Here is a 23,656-nt window from a genome sequence, read left to right on the forward strand (position 1 = left end):
ACACAACAGCCGCCTTCAGATGGCCCTGAGGCAGAATGTAAAGAAAGTATAAAATACTTGGGAATCACAGGGTCTGGGCCCTTGTGTATCACCGTATAGGTATCAATCCCTCCTGTAAGGAGAAACTCAACTGTTCTTACTGGCATGTGACTCTTTCTCACAGCTATTAGCTGACTACACTCTAAGTCATTTGATTAAAAAGATAGAGCCGAGATAATCATTAAAATATGATTTTTTTTCTAAAATCTGAGTGTGTTACATGTATCTACTTATTAGCTGCCTTGCTCTCCTGGGCTTGTTCACTTGAAAATAAATGACCACACACAAGGCTTTCGAGAGCTGGATTCAGGCTTTTGCATGGGATCTGTAGCTTTTACCGCCTTAGGGACATTCTGTAGACCACATCATCAAAGCCAGGCCCTGCCTGTCAAAATGGAGGGACAGAGATGTGACCCAGGTCACACTCCCAGCTGACAGAGGAATGGGAAGCAGCCTATAGGTTTCATTTTAATGTAATTTGGTGCCGATTCTCAGCTTCATGTCAAAAACTTTCTGCTTCCTAGAAAACTAGACTCAACAATAGTTTTCAACTATTATGAATTTTCTAAACAATGACACTCAACAAACCTCCAGGCACATAAGGATCCTTTTGAGGTTTAGGCATGCAGCTCAGTTCTAGAATACATGTACCTAGCATGTTTGAAGCCTTGAATTCAATCCAATATTTAGCATTAATAATAATAAATAAATATTTAATAATATTAAATAAAATAATAATAAAACAAAATAAAATATTCCATTGGAGCAGCACAGGCAGCTTAGATCCTTGTAGAAACTAGAATTCATACATATAATAAAAGGATAGAACCTCCAGTTTCCCAGTAACAAAGCTCGCTACTGTAAGGAAATAGGCCTCATGATATCCTGGATGTTTTTGTGCCCACTCTGAACTTGGGACAAAAGACTCTGGGAACTTAAAAAGGTAAAAGTGGGACCTCACACCTTCTACACCTGTGTGGCCTCCTCCATGGCTGCTGAGGCATTGTGTTCTGACCAGTTATTTTGATGCTGAGCAAAGAGATGGGTCTAGAAAGTGGGTGAGTTCCTGAGAGGGCTTCACATTCATTCATGAATGTTAGATGACCTATGAGTTCTTGTACTACTCTCAAAGGTGTTTCTGTGTGTGTGTGTGTGTGTGTGTGTGTGTGTTTTCTGTTTTGTTTTTAAATTACAGCTTGGAGGAGTTACTCCTTTTTCAGAATAATGTTTACTTATCCTATTTGAAGACATTTCCTGTGTTTTGGACCTGGCCTGCCACAAGATTTTGATAGCCCGCAGCTGAGCTATATTCTGCATACGCATGCGTACTGAGGCAAATCATTTAGTCAAAATAAAGAACCCCCAGCCCCAACCACCACCATGAAGAGAGCAGAAGAGAACTAACTGATTTGTCTGTTGTCTTTCCTGTCAAGATCGCCCTCGCCTTGGCTTTGGTCAGCGGGAAGGACTTTATGTATGAGTCATACAAATGCTTCGCCAGGGCCCGGAGATCAGCAGACTCTGGGTTCAGCTGGTCGATATCACTGGAGATCTCCGCCAACAGCTTCTCCTTCTCGGCCTGTGGCATCCGCCCAAACCTGATGGCTACAGAGGAAGAGGAATGACAGGATGAATCATTGGATCATTACTATGGCTTTGCCTTGTGCTCTCCCCAGTCCTGGTTCCCACAGTGTACGAGTCCCTCCTCTCTCCACCCACCACTGGTTCTGCTTTCTATCTACCACTTTGCTCGTGTTTTTATTTCACAACAGTAGCACAGAAAAATAAAACCGGAATAATTTACTTCTTCAACTTAAGAAGACAACATATGATCCTATTAGGAAACTGGAAGAATCTGCTTAGCAAATAGGACTCATTTAGTTCTATTAGTCCTAATTAGTCATTTAGACTCAATTAGGACTTAATTAGTCCTAATGAGTAATACGTACTCATTTAGATATGAATTGAAAGACAATTCCTATCCATCCCTGAAGAACCAATGCAAAGAATGTAAAATAAAATTAACAATAACAATAACAACAACAAGGAACCAATGTAAAGTCACCTTCTTTGTAAGGCTTTCAAGTACAGCTAATTATTCCCAGTACACCACCCACCCTGAGCACTTCAATGTTCACATGACACTATAATTATAACTTCATATGCCTCTTGTTCCTCTGTAGAACAATATCCCGAAGACAGGGACACTGTCTTATTTTGGTAACTTCGGCACTTCACAAAACGTCAGGTACCTACATATTTCATGAATTAAGTAAGGAGCTATGCAGGAGTCCAAGCTGTACAAGCCCAGGCTCTGTTCTAGTGCAGGTTGTGTGATCTGTTTGTCCCTGTTGTGAAGAAAGGATGGTACTCTAGCCCCTCTAGTAGACCAAAGAACTTGGACATGGAATGGATGGAGCTGGATTTACCTCTAACTCTGCAGAACTACCCCTTACTGAGAGCATCAGAAAGACAACACCTTTATCCTTGGCTTCTCAAAGGGTGAGGAAGTGTGAATGAAAAAGAAAGATTAAAGAGAGACCATAGAGCCTAAGGTGGGAATTAATCTGGGTGAGTTTTTGTCTGGGGTCAGAACACTTGCTTGGCATGTGAAAATCTTGCATTTCATTCCCAGAAAATAAAATTAATAACAATCTGTTTATAGGGTTTCAACTTGAGTAACTTTTCTTACTTTCTTTCTGATATTTGTAAAAATGTCACTTTTAGTAAGATTTTTCTTTGAGGTCATTTTATGCTGTTGTTTAAAAAATTATAAAAAGTAATAAAATAAATTTAAAATGGGGGTGCTAGAGAGTTGGCTTAGTGGTGAAGAATACCTGCTGCTCTTGTAGAGGACCTAGTTTGATTCCCAGCACTCATTTGATGACTCACAACCATCTACAACTCAAGTTCTAGAGGATCTGACATTCTTTTCCTACCTTCTTGGGCCTCGTGCCTGCTAAACACATGTTCTACTACTGAGCTACAACTCAGTTCTTACTATTTTTTTTATTGTATTTTATATTATATTCTTGAGACTTAGCCTGGAACTTGCATCCTTGCTGTTGGTATTACAGGTCACCACCGTGCTCAGCTGAATTTTGTTTTAGAGAAAAGATTGCTTTGTATCCTTGAGTTTCATATGTGTAAATTCATCTCAGTTGGCCCTAGGCTTTATCACTAATAAAACTAATGCACTACAGGGACCTCAATAGAGACCTTGCTTGGAGTTCGAGGGAAAGAGATGTTTGCCTCTCAGTTTACATTAAATCAGAATATGTTTAGATACTTTTGATAAATATAACTTTTGTACATGACCCCTTCAGAAATCTTTAAACAATTGCCTTTTTTTTTTTTTTGTCAAAATTGAAGCCTCTCATTATTCTCTTCCATTTTAGCTACACTGGGATAGGGAATGTCGGCTTAGTGAGAAGCCTTCTCACCTGGGCCCCAGGTCCACTGGGTTCCCTCAGTCTATGACCTTGACACTTCCCTCTTCTGTTTTATAATTCTGGCTACAGTAGTTGACAATAACGTTTTCTTTTCTCCTCTAGCCTGCAGTCCTCCATAAAGACAGGAGTCTTGCTTGTTACACTCAGCACTTAGTACATTTTTGGGCACACGAATTAAGTTCTTATAGAGCATTTTGAAATAAAATGAATAAAACACATATTCACCAAGCTCAATAAGGTCCTATCCCTCCCTAAGGATCAGTAGTTAATGGTTGCTGGTAGAGGCAGAGGTATTTTCTTCAGTAGTGTAGCCACTGGTAAGCTGCCAAGCTCCTAAAAATAGCTCCCACACACACTTCTGTAAGTTATCCTGAGTAAACTCACTAAGTCACAAAATAAAGGAAGGAGGCAGAAGGAGATGAGAGAGAGAGGGAGAAGAGGAACGAGGAGAAGAAGAGGAAGAAGGACGATGATGACAATAACATGGAAGTAGAAGGGAACTAGCTAGTTTCAGAGAGGAAAGGGACAAGAAAAGGCAATGGGGGTGAATATGATATGTATACATGCAAATGCCATAATTATACTCATTAATTAATATATGCAAAACAACAACTTAACAACTGTGTAGAAGATCCTTTTATAGTCCCCTGCAAAGCCATTCTGAACCACTCCTTTCACACAGAACTAATCATTTGCTTTGCTGTCTTCTGAGTAATGTGGAAGAAAAGGGGCAAATCATGTGAGAACCACTTGAGAACATTCTAAAATTAGGGGTCTCTCATGTAATATTTTAATAAGCCACCCCTATATCCAAATAGGATATATATATCCAAATAGGATATATATATATATATATATCCTAATAGGATATATATATATATATATCCAAATAGGATATATATATATATCCAAGTAGGATATATATATATCCAAGTAGGATATATATATATCCAAGTAGGATATATATATATCCAAGTAGGATATATATATATATATATCCAAATAGGATATATATATATCCAAATAGGATATATATATCCAAATAGGATATATATGTATATATATGTACGTATATATATTTAACTTTATATATATAAAACTTGAAGTTTGAAAAAGCTTTCTAAATGCTAGGCTTTCTTGTATATAAATATTAGTGTGAAGCTTTTTACAAAGTTTCTAATGGGTTTACATTAGTTATTCTGCTAGAACAGAAGCTATATGAATACTAGGTTTTATCTTTGCTCCTGGGTGCAACAAAATACACATATAATAAAAGTGTGAAGAATTAAACTTCAAAACACTGAGTTTAAAAATAGACAGATGAGTCAATATGTACATTGGGAGTTTATATAAAAGAAAGTAAGAATTATGACATATTAAAAGATGAAGAAATTGTGGGTTAGATATAGGGGTCAGTGGTAAAGTGATTTTTTTTAACATGCATGATGAAGCTTTGGGTTTGACTTCCCAGCATGGCAAATAATAAAGCAAAATAAAAATAAAAATAAACACCACAGAAATTACGAAAAAACCTTGGAAAACATCAGAGTTATTATATAGTGAGACAGAAGTTACTAGAATCATCTACTGTTTCATAGACCACTCCACACTGTCTCTTCACTTTGTAAATAATTATTAAGTGAGTCTCATATATTGGATACTGTCCTAAGCTCTGGTTAATTAAAACACTTTTATTTATTTAGTGTATATATATGAATGCATGTTGTATGTATGGGATGTTAGAAGACAATGTGTGGAACTTGGCTCTCTTCTCCCACTATTTGAGTCCTGGGGAAGAAATTCAGGTTAATGGCCAACTTCTTTACCTGCTGATCTATCTCATTGGTCCTCTGACTTTTAAAGAAAGATTTATTTATTTTTTAATGTGTATAAGTATTTTGCTTGCACATACATTTTTGCATCCTGTGTGTGAAATGCCTATGAGGCCAGAAGAGGGTATAGAATTCTTTGAAACTAGAGTTACTGACCCTTGTGAGCCCCCATGTGAGTGCTAGAAACCAAACCTGGATCCTCTGCAAGAGCAGCAAGTGCTCCTAATTACTGAACCATATATCCAGCCCCTCCTATGATTAAAATTTTATAGGTAGAAACTATAAATATACATGGACATTAACATGATTAAAATGTACGGGTAATCAGTATAGCTAATTTAAACAAAGAAGTTACTTATTACCCTGACAGTTCTGCTTTCCCTCATCTGGCAAAAATAGCCAAAAACATTCCAAAATCACTTTAAATAGGATATATTAAGGTAGTACCCCACTAGAATCTGAACAAATGCATATTTTCATAAGCCGAAGTTCTCAACAAAAGCTAAATTTCATGAATAAATTATCTGTATTGCTAAATAACTCTGTTACAAGTTAGGCATAACTTGATCCACAGGTGGTCTTAGCATTTTTACACATCAGGAGTGTAGCAAAGGAAGGAGACAGGTCCTGTTTGGTGGAACTACATCTGCACGTAACAGATCTGAAGTAGAGAAACATTTTATTTGCTTCTTTATACAAGCCAGAGATTCATATAGCTCAGGCTAATCTTGAACTTGCTACATAGTGAAGATGACCTTGAACACCTGATCCTCCTGCTTCTACCTGAGATTGTAGGTGTCTACTCCCGTCCTGGAATTCTGTTTTTTAAAGGGGAGAACGCTGGTTGCATTTGTGTATTTGGAGTCCTGTGTAATTCCAGCTACACCCACGTATTGAGCAAAGTCACAAACAGGGTTTAGCAAGGCACCTGCTTCCTAATGTAACTTTTATTGTTGGGGATGAAGTGGTGTGGGGCTGTGCTTCATCCCCAACAATAATTTAAACAAGAAAATAAATTCTGTGTGTTATAGGTCAGATTGGCAGCTGCTGCTCCCTCAGCACATAAAGAAAAAAAACCCCAAAATTTAGTTTATCTGTTGGTCTCTTAACTTTTCTAAGTCGTTAGGACTGGTGTTTTTAGTTTAGTATTTTTAAAAAAATTTTATTTTTAAGATGTGATAAGGACGGAACCCAGGGCCTGGTACATGCGAGGCAAGTGTTCTGTCAGGGGACTAAATCACCAGTCCAGTTCCCACCCTTTGGGTGGAGAATCAAAGGAGGGAAGGGAAGTTGGGCAGTTGTTTCCTAGAAGGCTAAAGTTAAAATGTAGACACAAAGACGGCCATTATACATTGGGGACCAGGTATATATATATATATATATATATATATATATATATATATATATATATATATATATATAGTCTCCTATCAGTAATGATTAATTTACAAAGACAAAAGGAAAATGTACTCTGTGTTACTCTGAGTCACTGAGAGAGAAGTCTGGCCTCTTGGAAGGCAGCAGAATTAACACTACCATCACTGTTGTCAGGAAGTCAAATTTCTGATTTCTTCTCTGCGATAAAGCAGCTATATGGTTTACAGAAAATTATGCAATATCTATGGTCCCCAATTGCTTTATCTGCAGTAGAGGAACTAGGAAAAGATGTCTCAAGATTCCTTCTTATCTCTATATTTAGCTCTAAAACACTACAAAGATCTAACCACACTGCACTCACAGCACTTGGGGATAAACTTTGCTTTCTTTTCTAAAGCAATACTTGTTCCATCTTTGAGGCTTTACAAAGCCTATTGTAACACTTGTCACGTACTTCAGTTTAGTATTTGGCATGGCTTAGCAGGTAGAGCATGGTAGATCATGTGCTTAGCAGGTTTGATCACTGGCATAAAAAAAAAAAGAATTATCTAGAGAAATGCATCTCAGTTTAAAAAAAAAATCACAGCTGGGTGGTGTGGTGCATGCCTTTAAACCCAGCACTTGGGAGGCAGAGGCAGGTGGATCTCTGTGAGTTCGAGGCCAGCCTGGTCTACAAGAGCTCGTTCCTGGACAGGCTCCAAAGCTACAGAGAAGCCCTGTCTCGAAAAACAAAATAAAACAAAAAGCAAAAAACCATAAGTATAAGAATTGTTAGGTTCCTTCAGGAAGACTGGGTTTGAGAAAGCTCATTAATGTCTTAAAAGATATATTAGTACATATGTGATATAATTACCATATTCTAATATAATATTAGCACATGACAGATTCATCACCTCATATTTAGTACTGATATTATTGAACAATATACTTTAGGAATGTGGAATAATTAACTATCTTATTTTCTGGATCTGAGTATGCTAAAACATAGTAAACAAACATATTTTCAAAATACCTACCTAATTGTAAATGAATTAAAGTCAGATACTACTTAATTATAAAGTCATATTAAAATGGATTTTTAAGATAATAAATCCGATAAAATAAAAGAATAAAGTTGGATCATATGAAAAAGGACTTTTTTTCTTTCAATTTCTAAGGGATTAGTTTGTAGTCATAGCAGGCCTTTAACTGTTAATATGTTTCCTGGTCAGGTTTTCTATTTGTACATGTTTGTTGCATGTAAATCACACAAGACATAGTTGCTAGTGGTATGATCATTGTCAATAAACAATATCATACTCTCTCTTCTTCTCTTATGTCTGTCTCTGTGCATGTGTGCCTGTCTTTATGTGTATGTATGTGTCTGTCTCTCTGTGTGTATGTGTGTCTCTCTCTGTGTCTGTCTGTGTGTGTGTGTCTGTATCTCTCTGTGTCTCTCTCTCTGTATGTGTGTGTGTGTCTGTCTCCCTTTCTCTGTGTCTGTCTCTATGTGTGTCTGTCTGTCTGTTCATCTCTATGTATGTCTCTCTGTATATGTGTGTGTGTCTGTCTCTCTCTATGTGTGTCTGTGTGTCTGTGGGTATATCTGTCTAACTCAGCAGAATATTGTATACTGGGAAGAGGCAAACCATTTTGAAGAGCAAGCAGAAGGAATCAGAGAAGTCTTCAGGAACAGACATTTGAATGGGGCGTTGACTGTCAGGTCGATTCTGAAAGGGAGCATCGGGACAGGATCCAGAAGGAACAGCATTTATCAGTACAGAGATTGTTTCCAGGAAAGGAAAGATACAATTTGCCTGAAGTCTGACTGGTAAGGGGATAGGAGTGGCCCCTAGAGAAAGATCACAAATACTGCCACAGAGTCATTAACGGGGGGGGGGGGGGGAGGCTTTGCCACCTTTTCCTTCACTCCACAAAGAAGACAGGTCCATTGCTCTTGTTTTTGCATGTGATAATAGAGGACATTGTGATAGATGTGTGTGTTAAAAAAGACCAGGAGGGAGGCAAAGGGAGGAGAATGGGGCCAGGGCCTCACATACATCCCCTTCAAGGGAGCACCCCATAGCCTCACTAGGTCCCACCACTTCCACAACACCAGGCAAGCAAGTCTTCAACATGGGGCCTTTGGGTTTGTTTCAGATCTAAAATACAGCAAAGAGGTTTTTTTTTGTTTGTTTTTTTTTTTTTTTTTTTTTTTTGGTAATAAAGTTTAAATCTATCATTTAGGCACCAGGACAACTACCTCAGACATGCTGAATGCCACAAACAATTGTGAAACCACTTTTTTCCTTCAGATTTTTATGAAACCATGAGAAACTATTTTTAAAGTTGTCAGCTTTTTATCTTCAGTAAAAGGAAAACCCCCACATCATTTGTATCGTAGAACATCTTGGTCAGCAAAGCTTTCACTAACTTTTAAACATACAAAAAATATTATTATCAAATTTCAATGTTATAGGGAAAGCCTGACTGAGTGACTCATTCGTAGCACAAGCTAATTCTTTTCTACTTCAAACTATCTTTTAAATGTATTTACCCTAAAACTAGTGATTTAGTTTATATGGAAAAAGTAGCTCTAAATATGAAATAGTCGCTGTTCAAAGTGCTTTATGACAGGGCATCACATTGATTGTGCCCAGAGATACAAAAGACATCTAAGCAATCCGTGGGACTATAAATGGGCCAGCAAATGATAGATTTTAAATGATCAGAATAATTGGCACATGTTTCTCTTGGTTATTTACAGGAAAACTGGCAGTGTTATTATGGTTTTTTTTTTCTGTCCATGCCGAAGATGGGCATTTGAGAAACAGCTTTGTTTCCAGCAAGGAGGATTCTAAAGGTGTGTCCTTCAGCAGCATCTAGTCTGTGACCGAATAGAGCTGCAAGTGCTACCTGAAGAACTTTGGCTGTAGGCTGTCATCTGCATCTAGAGTGTCTCTCAAAGACCCAAGTGTTCAAGTGTCACTGCCCTTGGGTAGTAATGGAACCTTTCAGAGGTGGGAAGTCTCCAGGTCCTCGAGGGTGTGTTTTTGGAGGGGACTGTGTGACCTCAGCTCTTCTCTTTCTCCTTTTCTTTCTCTCAAGGATGACCTGTTTCACTACAGGCAACAGGGCCAAATGACAGTGGATTAGAACCCCGAAGCTGTGAGGTAAAACTTTTTTAGTTTGATTTTGTTTGTTTGTTTGTTTGTTTGTTTTGAGACAGGATCTCACACTGTAGCCTAGGCTGGCTTTGAATGGAAATTCCCCTGCCTCAGCTTCTTGAGTCTAGAGTTACAAGTATGTACCACCACCCTGGCTCAACCTTTAGTGAACTTTGAAATTTGAAGAGAAAGTTGAAATGGACCATGTGTACTTTTTAGGTAGACTGCTTTAGGTTTTTACTCTAGCCTTGCATCATTATACAACCAATATGCTAAGTATCTCAAACTGATGAGCACCTGACAACTCACACAGACTTGATTCAGGCACACAAACTATGATTTTATGGCACCAAAACATATGGGTGAAACATTCAAATTCAGGTAACTGATATGCAGATGCTTACATGTCTTTGAAAGACTCTACCATTGTCTAGTAGAATGTATGAACTGGCTGGCTGAAAGGTGAAGAATTCAGTGAATTATGTTTTCCACTATAAATAATGAGCTAATGTCAACTCTAAAAGAGTTTAGTGATCACTGGCTCTGGGGACTTTGGGCATTATTCTCCAGAGCCTTTTGGTTCCTTGAAGGTCATTTCAGAATCTCCCTTCAAAGCTACAAGGACATTGCTATTAAAGAATTTAAACAGATTAAGTGGGCTAAACAGAGGCAAAGAACAGAAAGAAAGGAATGCAGAGTATATGTGGGAGAATGCGACAGGAGGATTGTGAGATCCAGGTCACACTGGGCTACATAGTAAGACTTGTTGCTGTGAAACAATCTTTGTACACTGTCAGTATGTATTACTTTCATTGTTTAATAAAGAGCTGACTGGCCTATAGTTGGGCAGGATGAGATTGGGTGGGAAGTAAGACTAGTAGGACACTGAGAAGAAGAAAGGAGTCTGAGGATTCACCAGCCAAAGGCAGAGAAAGCAGGGTATGTACAAAATGAGGTAATAAGCCATGAGTCAAGTGGCAGCAGTAAATAAACATTAATGGGTTCATTTAAGTTATAAGAGCTAGCTAAAAGGAAGCCTGTGCTATTGGCTGAGCATTTATAATTAACAATAAGTCAGTGTGGTTATTTGGGAGACAGCTGGCAGAACAGAGAACTCTGCCTACACTTTGTCTCCAAATAAAACAGATAAAATAAAAATTAGAAATAAAGCAACACATCCTGGGGCAGGTTGTCTCAGTGGAGTACTTATTCCTGTGCACAGTGACAGCAACTCCATACTGATGTTTAGTAGAATGCACAGGAAATCTCCTCTAGTAATTTAAAAAGGCATTTTATGTGGATGGAAGCCTCACATTGACTAGTATGATCACCACAACCACTAAAAAAAATATTGTATTCAGAAATGTTTCCTCATCAGGACTTAAAGCCCTCTGCAGATTCCCTTCCTGTATATAGACAATATGGATGTTTCCTCTATTATTTAGCAAACACACTTCTCTGAAAACCTCTGAGGAGGAGTTTTGTTAGTCATCTTTAATTTATTTAATGGTTGAACTCCTTAGGTCTCTGATACCTTGACTTTTAACTCCCGTTGGTTCTTGCTTTTGCACGGACAAACTGAACACACTGCTCATATCGGCCCCCTCTAGGTAGAGTAAGTGAAATAGGTTTGTTTACTTGTTTGTTTTTGAGACAGGATCTCACTATGTTGCCATGTTGGCCTAGAAATTGCTATGTAGACCATGCTGACCTCGAACTCATAGATCTTCCTGCCCCTGCTTCCTGAGTGCAAGTTAACTGTTAGATAAAGTCAACTGATAACTTTATTATCAAGTGCATGTTTTTTTTCTTTGATTTTTCTGGATGGAGAAAAATATACTATTCATATTACATAAGTCCAATATTTGGAAAGAAGGGTTTTAGGAATGGACTTTGGGGTCTTGTGTATGCTAAGCTCTGCACTAAGCCATACTCCCTGCATATAATTGAAATACTATTTTACTTGCAAATGCTAAACAATTGGAGATACATTTCATGTAAGGTGTGCTTGTTTGTAATCCACAGGAAATAAATTTTACATCAGTGTTGTAGTTCCTATAAGTGCTAAAAACTATATTTCATATAAATGTGAGAAATGATAATTTTTCTAAATAGGCAAAACCCCAAAAATAAGCATTAGAAGCAGTACTGGCATGCTTTCCGAGACTATCTTGATAATAATGACCTCAAAGTCAATGATTTCTTCATAAAGATGAAATAAGTTTGCTGCAACTTGATTGCATCAACTAAAATAAAGTTCTTGGCTTAAAAACTTGATCTTATGTTTTATGAGGTCTGAAATAAAAAGGAAACTGATGGAATTAAACCAGCAAATTATTTTGCAATCAACGACTGCAGTTATACACTGCTACAAAGCAGATGTGGTCAAATGTTGAGGAAAGTTGGACCAAATTCCCTCCCTGTCCAGTGCTGTTGATAGCTCTATTCATAATGTACTCTTGCTTTTAAAGGAACCAGCCCATAATGACAACTACAGCTTTTACTGCTTTCAAGAGGGCAGAGTATCAACCAATTGTTCATTGACAAGCATCTTGATGGTAACCACTGCGAGGAACAAACAACTTCAAGATGGAACACAAATTAATCCTTACAGATATATCAGAGTCCACACAGATGAACACTAAGTTCAAAGATTATCTTCTTACCAGATCAGTTTTGCGAGAGATGAAAGCAAAAGAAAGTAAAGATCGGAGCTGGGGTGTAGCTCAGTGGTAAAGTGCATACTTAGTATGTACAAGGCCCTGGTTCTGATCTCCTGCATGAAAGAAAGAAAAGAGGAGAAAGGAAGGAAGGAGGAAAGCAGGGAGGGAGCAAGGGAGGGAAAAATTGGATATCAAATGAAATAAAACTTTAGACTTAATTTGATAACTTTAGTATATATTAGTTCTTGAACCCATGAGGATTTTTTTTTAAAAGAATTGACTAATAAGACTTGACAAACATAACACTGTGAAGTTACAACTAAAATTAGTTTTGTGGGCCAGCCAATCAATCAGAACCAAATGGGAATGAAGAATTTGTTTTTTAGCAGGCATAGATCGTTTATGATTATTGAGGGTGAGTGTTATAGCTCATGAACACATGGTCTTCTCTACTATTTCTCTGAAGCCAACAAAATCATTTTTTTTAATGCTGGGGATGGAACCCCAGGATCTCATGTGTACTATAAAATACTCCTTCATATGGCTGCACCCTATAAGTCTGAATCTAAATAGAGCTTAAAAAGTGTGAAGTTTTATCCTCTTGTATTTATGTAGCATTGAAATTTTGTGGGAATTAAAGATATTTGTGATTTCTACAAATTTGTGTGTTTTCTGAAGTAAAAGACAACACTATGCTCATCTTTGCATGGTAAAGAGCAATGAGAAAATACATGAGCCCAAATTCTGATATGCTACTTAATTCTGATACTCTCAGAGACAGTATTTTTTAAAAAGTGAGTATTAATGACCAATGCATATTATTATAATTTAGCTTTTAAACTGTTTTTAAAGAGATTTCAATGAAACATATAAATCATGTTTATTATTACATTTGTGTTAAAATATTATAGTTTTCCATAGATCTTTTCCCCAAGTTTTAAATCTTCTCTCCAGCCCAGCCAAACAGAGGAGGATTCTATTTAAAATCTGAAATATTGGGCCTACATGAATAAGCTCTCATCAGGATGATTTTGAAGCCTGTCGTTTTAAAGAAGAATCGTACCCATTTCCATTAGCTGTCCTAGTGCCTACTGACCTGGACTTAGCATTGGCCATGAGAGTGACAAGGTGCATGCATGGTCCTCAGGATCCACTTACCATTGTGAGACATCCCCACGGCGAGGCACTTCTGAAACCGACAGTACTGACATTTATTTCTACTTTTTTTGTGGATCCGACAGTTAAGATCACACCTATCATAAATAAGCTTCAATCGGATGGTTCTTCGGAAAAAACCCTACAAAGGGATATGGAAAATAAACAATTTTTAAGTCTGTGTGATACATGGAAGCAGCAACCTGTGGATAAAGACATGCTCACTGACCTGGATATCAGAAAAAGAGGATTTGGATTGGGAAAATAGCTCAATCAGGAAAGTGCTTGCCTTGCAAGACTGAGGGCCATACATAATTCAATACTCAGGACCCTTTGGAAAGAGGTTGGGCCTCGTGTGGTATATGCTTGTCATTCCAGGACTGGAAGGTAGAGACCAGAGGAATTCTGGAACCCATTGACCAGTCAATTTAGTCTAATTGATGAGCTCCAAGATAGTGGGAGACCCTGTCTCAAATATGGTTGACAGTATTCATAAGGACGATACCTGAGGCTGTCCCCCATCTTTCACGTGCATGCATATACATCTGCATCTGTACCCTATAAATACGCACATCTGTGTACATACATGAACTTGTGCATATACTCTTAAGTATGTGGGTTTGTGACACAGTTTTTCCATGGGGGCCTTGTATAAGTGGCTTTCTGTGGCTTACTGTAAACCAAAGAACAGGAGGATCCTCCGGGATCCTTTTGTACCTCTTAGACACTGAGCACATCCCAGTGATGTCAGGCAGTGTACCTTGGCTCTACATTTGGTTTTCAGCATGTTCTAAGAAGTGCTCTGGATTTAATGTAATGCAAATAAAACACCATGTAATCAGTCCAGTCTCTCAGCGAATGATTCCAGCAGCGTGCCCCGGCCTTCATAATTGTGCTAAGCAGCTTGGCAAAGTTATAGTCATTTCCTTCTAAAGTATGATCAGGGCCAATAAAAATCCACATGTGGATAACTTTTTGGAATTCTCCATGTTGCAATTTCCTGCAGAATTTGCTTTATTTATTTATGTAGTTGAAAGAATCCCCCATCATTGTAACTTGCAAGCAGAAAGAGATAGCAGGAAATAATATGAGAAGCAATTGGGAAATCCTCAGAAAATCTGCTACTTCAAGATGCAAATACGTCCTTCTGGGGCTAAGAGAGTACTCTTCTGAATTTACTACATATTTTGGATGGAACTGTAGAAAATTTAATTGTAGTTGCCTTCTAGCTCTATTTTGTGTGTGTGTGTGTGTGTGTCAATAGTTTTCTCTCACTTCTTATTGTGTTAATCTTCATAAAACTCATTTCTCTCAAATTCATCTGGTCCTGTTAGGTATGGAAAACTTGGAATTGGTCAGCAAGATGACTTAGCAGGTAAAAGCACCACGTAAATCTAACAGTTCAAGTCTGATCTCTGGAACCCATGTTGGAAGAAGCAAATGGGCCCCTCAAGGTTGTCCTCTGACTCTATATGAGCACTGTGCCATATGTGCATGCTCATACTCAAACATCATACACAGACAACAATATAAATAAAAATAAAATTTAATTATAAACAAAACAAGCCTCCACTTGAAGGAGCTACCTCCCTGACTTCAGCATTATGTCTTGGACACTAAACAATAGGCATGTTCTATGGCCTGCTTGACATCCTTACCGGAAAGGTCAATAGTCCTTCAACTCACTGTCCGCAAATGAAGTCCTGGCCTTCCCTATAGGCTCCTTTACTGCGGCCTTTTCCAATTTATCTGGGGCTGCTCCATGCCCTGTTTCTCAAGCCAAAATTCATGAAGTCATATTGGCTTTTTTTTCCCCTTGAAGTTACTTGATCCCTTTCTTTCCCTCAAGTGGCTAGCCTTTTCTCTAAATACAAGTTTAGTATTCCATTATCTGAAATATTTGGAAGCGTAAGTATTTTGGATATCAGATTAAAAATAATTCTCTAGAATAGTTGCATATACAAAGTAAGTTATCTTGGTCTTGGGGGAACATATGGACCCATGTCTGTAAACGTTAAACCAGTGTTCCTCCTTACCTTATTTCCTGTGCTAGGATTCCAACTCAAGGCCTTATGCGTGCTAGGAAAGCACTCCACCTACCACTGATCCACACCCCCCTTTCTGAGAAAGGGTCTCACTGTATAGCCCAGGCTGTCTTCAAACTTATGGTATTCTTGCACTAGTCTCCCAAGTGCTGTGATTGCAAGGCAGGTGCTACTATTATCAGGTCATATACATTTTATATGTGGAGTCTGAAGGTGGTGATAGGGATCAATCCAAGGAATTGTACAAGCTAGGCAAGCTATCTTTGAGCTATCGAGCCTTTGGATTTTTAAAGACAATAGTCTCACTATGTAGCTAGGCTGAACTTGAACTTGGGTTTCTCCAGTTTTGTCCTTCTAAGTGCTGGTATTTTAGCTCCATGAGGAGCTGAAAAATACCTTTATAAAGTAATTTTAGTGAACTCATGTTTTGACTATGACCTGTTCAATGAGGTCAGCCGTGGAATTTTCCATATGACATTATGTTGGCACTCAAAAATTTTGGGGCCTTGTGGATTTTGTATTCTAGGATTTGGAAAATTTAATCTGTATACATATGTCCACTTTCTTCATTACAAATTTTTGGTAACATCTTAACTTCTTAGTCATCTAACTTGATGCTGTTGTCCTGTCCTTCTATGTGCCCCACTTCTGGAACTCAGTCTCCTTACTTTTTATTCTGTCTTGTTTCTAGTAGTACTTGTGACTTTCTAGCATATGACAGTGACAGAAAACACCTACCCAAGAGATTAAATGCTCAGCATACATGCCTAAATGTTTATTCTCTGCTCTTCCCAACTCCCCACTTAAAATTGTGAGTTCTAAAGAATAGAGTTGTTTCCTAACCACTGGACACAGCCAGAGCCCACAATATACTTTATTAAAATCTCACGTGTGATTTTATTTCCTTCTGATCATTTTCTGAGCTTGGTACAGTTTATTAATCTACTCACATGGTGACAGCTGTTTGAATTACTGATGTTTGCTATTATGAGTGCACTTCTATAAGCATTACTATAAAGTGTTATTTACTTATTGAGGTAAAGTCTTGCTATGTAACCCAAGCTGGCCTCAAACTTCCAGCAATTCTCCTACCTCAGCCATTTGAGTGCTAGAATTACAGGCATGTGTCATCATGCTCAGGTCATTATATATATCAGGGTTTTCTTTAGTCAGAATTTCTATACTATATGGTACACAATTGATATATGTTATAAGATAATGAAAGATTATTTTCCAAATTGGCCATGTTTTTTATAGCCCTCTAAACTGTTATGAAAATTCGAGTGCCTCATTACTGCTTGGTGTAGTCAGACCTCCTTAAGTTTGCTGCCCTCCTCAGCCTCCCTTGCACCTGTGACCACAGGTCCATGACACCATGCCCAGTTGTCAGATTTCATTGAGAATCTATTATATGTAAAATGTAACTATGATCTCAACATGTATTTCTCTGGCTTTTCATTTCCAAGTTTGTAACAGGCTATCTTGTCTAAAACCGAACATTAGGCATTCTTTATAAGTTCTAGATGCTTATTTAATGTCTGCACATGTGTTGGTAGGTATCGTCTCTCTGGCTTTATGCTGAAATGCATTTTTTCAGTGATTTGTAAAAGCTTTTAAACATTTCATTTAACTTTCATTCTTGAGAGATGACAGGCACACCCTTAACACTTTGAATTCTGTTGCATTTGTGTATCCATTGTTGCTGTGGGAAGTATCCTGTCAACTATTTTGGTGATCTTTCTGCCTTACTGGTTGCTTTTATACATTCTCTTTCTCTGTAGGCTTACTACAGTGTGTGTAGGTATAGGTTTTCATACCTTGCTCATTTCCTTGGTTGTGTTTTCTAATTCTGGGTTTCCCTTGTTCATCAGTTTTGGGATTCTAACTAGACAAATGTTATTCCTTGTACTAATTTTGCATTTCTGAACTTCTCTTTTGTGCTTTCCATATTCTTGTCCCTATTTGTTTACTAATATTAATTTCATATGTAAAAATCAGAACACCAATCAAATAAGGTCACATAAAACCCCAATTATATTGATAGAAGTAAAAACAAGCATTTCTCACCAAGTTTACTAGTGAGAACTTTTCTGAATTTACTCTGATGTTGTTTAGTGCAAACATACCTTTTTAACCTGAACAACACTACCAACCAGCTCTAAGAGCTAAATGAGCCTTCAAAATCTGGCCAGCTCCAGAATGAACATTTTTTCCATATTCTTTGTGATTTGGATACTATCTTTCCCCTCTGTGTCCAGTATGATATTTTGAGCTTTTCATTGGCTTTTTCATTGTGATATTTGTATGCTTAACTTTTAGACATTTCAGTTGATTTGGTTTTTAAGCCTGGGCATTTTAAGCGGTCTGTTTAGCTGGTTCCTATCCTCCTTTAAAGTAAGTCTTACAGATCTGTTCTTTATCCTGTATCAGGCCTTCCCAATACCTGCTTTTGGGAGATGAATAAACAGTGTCAATAATAGTTTTCCTTTCTTTTTCTTGCTTCATTTCTCCCTTCTTTCCCTTCTTTCTTTCTCTGATATATGTCATTCAAAATGATTGCTTTTGTATGTGGTTTCTGATGTTTTATTTTGAAGTTATCTTTTGACCATAAACTGTGGAAATTCTATAAAGTCTAAATTGGGAATTCTTTCCTTCAAAGAGAATTTGAAGATGCTTCTTCTGGAAGTTCAGGCACCACTGGCTTATGACATCCTAATATCATTGAGAATCCTGGCTCCATCTGAAAGCCCCAAACTCAGCTCCTCTTACTTGTTGGCTCTGACCGAGCATGGCAAATCAGCACCTTCCCAGCTCTGTGAGCATCTCCCCAGGAAAGCCCTGCTGAAGACTGTATTGTCAGCTTGTTTTGTCTTTGATATGGTTTTGGAATTTCTGCTACTCCTGAGTGCTAATACTGTAATATTAACAGTATCCTAAAGAGTATGTCCCATAACAAACCTGATGCAATAGAAGGCTCTTTCTGCTCAAAGGGTCCCAAGACTGTGGTTGTGCCAATGTTGATGATTAGCAGCAAGTTAATGTGCATCCTATCCATACTGATGAGGAATTTTGATTGCTCAATTTTGATAATAAAAAATTTAACTTTATTCATATGATATATATTGAAAGTGAATCATTTTGGGGTTATTTGGAGTCCTTCAATGGTAAAAGAATAATCATCCTGGATATCATTTATGCATTCTATATCAGTATAAAAATTCTTTTGAGACAAGGTCTCATGTAGCCCTGGTTGTCCTGAAACTCACTGTGTAGACTAGACCTTCCTTGAACTCATATAGATGTGCATGCCTCTGCCTCCTGATGCTGGGACTAATGGTATACTAATGGTATATGGACTAATAGTTGGCTGCTATGACCAACCCCACATATAACTTCTTAATCTGAATATATATAGAATACATATCTAAGAACTTACTTTTACTGTTATTCCCCTCTAAATTAATGGTAAGCAATTGTATTCATGTCACTTAACTCTTTCAAGAAACATGAGGAAGATATAAGAATCTCACTGAATATTTTCCTGTGGATTTATTTACCGACTTGAATGAAGTTGGCTTTTCCAAAACTTCTTCATAACGCTAATAAGGAAACACTCCAACAGTATGCTCTTCAGCATTTTAGGGTCTATAAAACAATGTGCATTTTCAGTTGGCATTCTTTTTCTTATCCTTTTCACAGCTGTCTCTTTGGAATACCATGTAGTGAATGTGATGAAGTTTGTAGGTTACTGATTCAGAAGCTGCTCTTGTGTATACATTGATTCCAGTGTCTTTCTATTTGCCTGTGAGAAAACTACTCTGGCTCTTGTTTATGTCTTATTTTTAAATATTTATCAGCTCCACTCTAATTGCTTTATTTAACTATTATTATTGTGTATAGGGGGGAAGGGTATCAGATAACTACTCTGTGGATCTGATTTTCTCCTTTTATCTTTAAGTAGGTTCTGGGTACTTAACTCAGGTGATCAAGTTTGTTTAGAAAGCACCTTTACCTAAGGAGTCATGTTAATGATCTAATTATTTTATTCATTTTTTGTTTTTATTTTATGTGTATGAGCGTTTTGCATGCACATTGTCCTTATACCCCACAAAGTTCCCACAAAGGCCAGAAGAGGGCGTATGATTCCTAGGACTGGCGGTCTAGACTGCAGTGAAGGTGCTAGGAACTGAACCTGAGTCCTCAGGAAGAACAGTCAGGGCTCTTAACTCCAGCTCCACAGTTCTTCCATCTTTCACAAAACTTCATGTACAACAAGTTTAGCATGGTAGTGCTTTACCATGAGATTAACAGTTCTGTGCTGGAATTGCATGCAGCCTTCTCATGAAATACTCAGCCTGTAGAAGCTGTTATTGAGCTACCCTTGGCAAGCAGGAATGTCTTCAAGCCATTTACACAAGACAGGGCCCCACACAGAAGTAGGGTTCATTGTGTTGTAGTGCAGATTGTATTTACTCAGAGCTTTAGTAAGTCTTGGTTCTAAATGATCTTTCAGAAGAGATTACAAAGTATGATTGCTCTGGTTTGAGTATGTCTCCTAAGGTTCCAGTGTTAAATTTTAATCTTCCTGTGAGTAGAAAAGGGTGGAACTGAATCTGACTGAAGCTGGGGGTGGGGCCTTTGGTCAGTGATTAAGATTAGATAAGGACCTTAGGGTGGAGTCTGTGATTGAATACTGGTTACCTTATAAGAGGAAGAGAGACTAAAAGATACACACACAGACACACAGACACACAGACACACAGACACACACACACACACACCCCACTTCCTGTCTCTCACCATGTAAAGTCCTACACTACTTTAGAATTCTGCATCAAGAAAACAACCACCAGTTGTGGACTCTCAACCTGGAGCCAGAACCATGAGCCAAAAGAACTCTTCTTTTTAAGTATGAAGCCTCAGGTATTCTATTTTACTAAAGAAAGGGGCCCTAAAACAAGGATTACATGCAAGAAAACAAAACCACAAACGTGGATTTGCAAACAGCAAATGGCACTTTTTTGAGCCCTAAGCCATGTGTAAACTCTCAGAAGGAGGAGGCTTTATTTTGTGTAAGTCTGCAGTAGTAACATAACGCACCAAGAGCCTGTCACTATTCACTTTATCAACTCCAATCATTTGTTCCTGCTTGAATTTTGACAGGGATCACAGACACAAGCTATACACTGGCATCCTAATCTCACAGGAGAAGATTCCACAACAGTTACCTTATGCAATATTCCTTTTGATCCATAAATGAGTCCATAAGCTTTATGGTCAACTTAATTTTAATTATGGGAGCACCCCATACCCTATGGAAATGACAAATATTAAATTGCCAAGGTTCATTTTAAGCTATGTCCAGGTGAGACAAAAACATTTGCTGATTTCATTCTCCTTAGTTCTCACAGGCACCGGTGATAGGCTGAGCAGACATCATTGTTATTAATGGCCATCGACCTAATGTATTGGGAATAAGGCAGCAGTTTGGAGCTTAAGTTATATTTCTTCAGGCTCCATGCCCTATAATAAGTGAACATCAAACTTTTGAGTCTTAGGACTCCTTTTTTATTAAATTATTGTGATGACTTTAAAGAGCTTTTATTTATGTAGACTTCATTTACACATATTTCTTAGACAAATTAAAACTGAGAACAACTTATTTTTGATACAGAATCTGTGTTTCCTAAATTGGTTTCAAACTTCTGTTCTCAAGTGATCTTTCTTCCTCATCCTCTTCGGCAACTGGGGCTATGTGTACATGTTATAGTAATGTGGTGGTTTGAGTAAGAATGACCCCCATAGGCTCATTCATATGTTAGATGGTTACTCACCAGGAAGTAGAAATATTGAGTAGGATTAGAAAGATTAGGAGTAGCCCTGTTAGAGGAAATGTGTTATTGGGGGTGGGCTTTGAAGTTTCAAAAGCCCATACCAGTTCCAGTCTCGCTCTCTCTGCCTACAGATCGGGTTGTAGCTCTCAGCTACTGCTCCAGCATTTGCCTGCATGCTGCCATGTTCCTTGCCATGATAATGGACCATAACTCTGAAACTGTAAGCCAGACCTCATTAAATGCTTTCTTTTCTAAGAGTTGCTATGGTCATGGTGGCTCTTCCCAGCAATAGAACAGTGACTGGTACAAGTACCAGCATCCAACAAAGAAATCACATGTAAGGGCATACAAGCAAACATTCCTCTAGCTGCAAGTGTTGTTATCACCCCAAATCCTGTAGTTTCTATAACTCTTCAGTTATATTTGCAAAGAATGAGAATGGGAAGGTGAATAAACAGTGTTAACACCATGGAATAATTCCAAACCTGTGGCTGTCATGAAAGAGTCTCATGGACCTCTGAGGCTCTGTTTTAACTCTGAGCACTGAGACATGAAGAAGCCAATCAATCACATTGTTTCACTAGCATTTTTACTTTTCTGTTATTAATTTAAGCGTGCACACCAACCAATGGGTTCCATTATGTCATCATTGTACATATGCACCATTATGCTTTTCCCCCATTAATCTTTTTTCATCTTTAGCATGTACAAGTCTTCGTCTAGGAGTGGTGTCACAGGTCTACAATCCCAGAAAGGTGGGCAGAGACAGGAAGATTGTGAGTTTGAAGCCTGTCTCAAAAAATAAAATAATATATGTACATGTTTATTTTTCCTTCCTAGGGAAGCACAACTCTTTTGTTTATGTCTAGGAATTCCGTCTCCTACATTTTGGGAGGTTTGTAAATTATTACAGTTAAGTATAATATTCCTAGTTCTCTTGTACTGTTTTTTGCTTGGTGGGTTTGTCTATGACAGGTATGGACTTACCTGCATTTTGTCAATTTTATTGTTTACTCTGCATCTCTGCCTTCCACCCTGTTTTTCTTGTCTGCTTGGTTTGTTTGGCATTGCAGGGGATGGAGCTCAGTCTTGTTCATGTTAGGCAGGTGTCCTGTCACTAAGTTACACTTCCAGGACCCTTTTTAGCCTTTCCTGATCACAATGTGAAGACTTCTGGATTTTCTCCCTTTTTCTTTTTTGCTTGTGCTGCCTTCTGAGTCTTAGTGTCTTCAGGGCATAACTTTTATCACTATCACCAAATACTGAAAATGTTGCTGACTTTCAATTCTCAGCTGTCATCACCGATGTTAACTCCTATGAATGTGTGACTAGAGCTAGGGTGAAATTGCTTGCTTGCAGGTTCCAATTTTCTAGGCACTTAACCAACATGTAGGAAATAAATTACTACAAAATCTGAGCAATCAGACTGTTCACACTCATTAACACACACTCATGTTCACACACTGTTCACACACTCATGACTAGCATTACCCAAACTGAATGTTTTTTTTCAGATAAATATGGCTCAGAATTCAGCAACTCAAAAAAAAACTGTAAACCTTACTCATTAGATACAATGGCATGTGCTTATTACTTACAGGGATCTCAGATTATTGGTTGTGCAGAATGATTTAATTTCATAGTTATTTCAATCACAGAGTGATTTCTTTTCATTGTTTTTGTTTTTTGAAACAAGGTGTCTTGCTATCTGTCCTTCTGCTTCCACCTCCTGTGGGTGGGGCTCACAGGCATGTAGCATTAGGTGAAGGAATGTGCCATCAGGCCAAGCATATGCCATGTACCATCAGGCCAGGCATGTGTTCAACAGGCCATACATGTGCCATCAGGCCAAGGCATGTGCCATCAGGCCAGGCATGTGTCATCAGGCCAGGCATGTGCCATCAGGCCAAGGCATGTGCCATCAGGCCAAGGCATGTTCCATCAGGCCAAGGCATGTGCCATCAGGTCAAGGCACTAATATCAGGCCAAGGCATGTGCCATCAGGTCAAGTATGTGCCATGTGCCATCAGGCCAGGCATGTGCCATCAGGTCAAGCATGTGCCATGTGCCATCAGGCCAGGCATGTGCCATCAGGCCAGGCATGTGCCATCAG

General features: G+C 38.2%; 1 protein-coding gene across 5 annotated transcripts in view; it reads right to left on the reverse strand.

Moving 5' to 3' along the window:
- The window catches only part of Pparg (peroxisome proliferator activated receptor gamma), a 125,640-nt gene that overhangs the window by 25,257 nt on the left and 76,727 nt on the right, over positions 1–23,656 (reverse strand). For all 5 annotated transcript variants that reach the window (XM_085686884.2, XM_085686885.2, XM_085686883.1 and 2 more), the window contains 2 exons: positions 13,668–13,806; positions 1,445–1,644 (listed from right to left, as the gene is read on the reverse strand). In XM_085686884.2, coding sequence (XP_085543010.1) covers positions 1,445–1,644; positions 13,668–13,806 — 339 coding nt within the window. The remainder of the gene's footprint in view (positions 1–1,444; positions 1,645–13,667; positions 13,807–23,656) is intronic.

Source organism: Myodes glareolus, chromosome 3 (assembly GCF_982192425.1).
Source record: "Myodes glareolus chromosome 3, mMyoGla1.1, whole genome shotgun sequence".
Taxonomy (NCBI): Eukaryota; Metazoa; Chordata; class Mammalia; order Rodentia; family Cricetidae; genus Myodes; species Myodes glareolus.